The sequence below is a fragment of the Austrofundulus limnaeus genome, unplaced genomic scaffold (assembly GCF_001266775.1).
Source record: "Austrofundulus limnaeus strain Quisiro unplaced genomic scaffold, Austrofundulus_limnaeus-1.0 Scaffold1066, whole genome shotgun sequence".
NCBI classification, from domain to species: Eukaryota; Metazoa; Chordata; class Actinopteri; order Cyprinodontiformes; family Rivulidae; genus Austrofundulus; species Austrofundulus limnaeus.
In genome coordinates, this window is record NW_013953468.1 from 119,694 (window position 1) to 121,770 (window position 2,077).

General features: G+C 45.0%; 1 protein-coding gene and 1 long non-coding RNA gene across 2 annotated transcripts in view; one reads left to right on the forward strand and one right to left on the reverse strand.

The window, feature by feature from the left end:
• gatm (glycine amidinotransferase (L-arginine:glycine amidinotransferase)) overlaps window positions 1-2,077 on the reverse strand; it is a 7,648-nt gene that overhangs the window by 1,879 nt on the left and 3,692 nt on the right. Inside the window, exons 4-7 of the mRNA XM_014030467.1 lie at window positions 1,300-1,490; window positions 1,087-1,224; window positions 842-1,006; window positions 698-761 (exon numbers count right to left, since the gene is read on the reverse strand). Coding sequence (XP_013885921.1) covers window positions 698-761; window positions 842-1,006; window positions 1,087-1,224; window positions 1,300-1,490 — 558 coding nt within the window. The remainder of the gene's footprint in view (window positions 1-697; window positions 762-841; window positions 1,007-1,086; window positions 1,225-1,299; window positions 1,491-2,077) is intronic.
• Window positions 1,497-2,077, forward strand: part of LOC106533980 (uncharacterized) — a 2,322-nt gene continuing 1,741 nt past the window's right edge. Inside the window, exon 1 of the long non-coding RNA XR_001312307.1 lies at window positions 1,497-2,011. This is a non-coding gene — a long non-coding RNA (uncharacterized LOC106533980). The remainder of the gene's footprint in view (window positions 2,012-2,077) is intronic.

Sequence of the window (2,077 nt, forward strand, 5' to 3'; positions counted from 1 at the left end):
GGATGGGAGACTGTGATGAAGTGATTCAACACAATCTGCTGCTTTCTTCTTTACATTGTTCTGTTTATGTACAGTGTCCTGAGACAACGTATGTTGGGACTTGGCGCTACAGTATATAAATAAACTGAATTGAATTGATAGTATTTTGTACTTTTATCAACTAGCAAGTCTTTGTTTTTAGGTAGTGTTTTGCTAATTTTAGCTTTTAGTTAGAATTTGTTACTTGTAGCTTTTTGCTACAATTAGCTTTTAGCAAGATATTAGATATTTTAGGCCTTTAGTCACTGCTTTTTCGGTTTTAGCTAGTGTTTTGCAACTTTTACCATCTAGATTGCCTTTGACGTCTTTAGTAAGTGTTCTGCTTCCTTYAGCTTTTAGTTAGCTTTTTTCTACTTTTAGCATTTAGTTGGTGTTTGTTATTTTTAGCTTTTAGCTAGTCTTTTGTAATTTTATCAACTAGGAAGTATTTTAATGCTTTTAGGTAGTGTTTTGCTAATTTTAGCATTAGTTAGCGTTTGTTTTGCCCCTCGTATGACGTTCTGCTTATTTTGATAGTTTCGGCTTGTTAAACCTTTGGTTAATAGGTTTCTTCTTTCTTTAGCTAGGTGTTTGAGTTGTTTTAGCTTTAATCACTCTGTTTCGGCCCTCAGCGTCTCTTTAGCTGCTCGTTCTGTCAGAGACAGTTGGGTTCTCTCACCGTCAGGAATCAAAGGCGTGGGCGGTTTCACCACGGTCCAGCCGGCCTTCTTGAACATGTCGACCTGAGGGAAAAAGGCGARGAGTCATAAAAATGATTTGTTTCCAGCAGGGGGCAGCAGAGCTTCGTTCTGGCTGAGAATACCTGGCGACACGGGCGGTCCGGGTTGGACAGAACCAGTCCCGGTCCGATGATGTTGAAAGTAGCATCGATGTGCATCGGGTTGGGGTCCTTGAAGGAGATGATGTGGACCTTGTAGTCCGGGGCCAGATGACGCCTCATCCACTCGATTCCTGAGTAGTTTGTAACCTGGGCCAGAACGGTAGGTGGGAATGATCCTGGCTGTAGGTTCAGCTGGACTCGGACCTGAATGGGTTTCTGGTTCCTACCTGACTCCTCTGGACGAAGAGGTCCCTTCCAGCCCGGATGAAGTCAGCAGCATCGAAGCAGGGCTCGTGCTCTGTGGTCACAAACTTGCCCTGAGCAGCCAGCTTGTGCCGGTCCTCCACGGTCCGGATGGGGTAGTCCTGAATGAAGCAAGAACTCAGGTGAGATGAAGACCCTGAATGAGACCTTTGTGGACCACCTGCAGCGGGTCTCACCTGGTCGTACAGATCATCAGCCATGGTGGGTTTTGGAGCAGTGGTCCACTTGGCTCCTCTCCTGAAGTACTCCTTAATCAAAGGTCTGTAGGCCCGGTACTCAAAGAACCGAGACCTCCAGGCCATCGGAGCCTCGATGATTTCATTTCCCACAACGATCAGGATGTCTCTGGGCATGGCAGCGTACATACCTGCAGCAGCAGCAGAAATAATCCTTCATGTCTGTAAAATTACCCATGAGCCTTTGCAAACAGAGATCTGAACCGAGAGCCAAAGACTGAGTGACACCTGGCTCAACTTCTGTCTCGTTTGCTCTGTAAAACTGGATGTATGGCAAGCAGTTTTACTATATAATGTGAACCCCCTCAGAATCACGTTTCATGGTTTACGGACTCAGTCTTGTGGATTTTTTACAGTACAGTGTGCCCACGTTCCACCTGGAGTGTAACACTTCAGCTACCTGTTCACTGTTACAGTACTGTGTGGAGATGCTAACTGCTAACAGTTTAGCTCTCGCCTTTTTTAAAGTTCTTGCCACATTAAGATGCCACCCAAATGCGCTGCACCTTTTAAGACTTCCTCCAGTAAATCGAAGCATAAGAAGGTTTCAAAGATGCTCCAGGAGGAGGTTGAATTACTTAGAAAAAACTAAATTATTACGGCATTGAGGAAATTTGGAAGATGTGTAGGCGGGACATTGGAATATGTGTAGGTGGGACTTTAGAAGATGTGTAGGCGGGACTTTAGAAGATGTGTAGGCGGGACATTGGAAGATGTG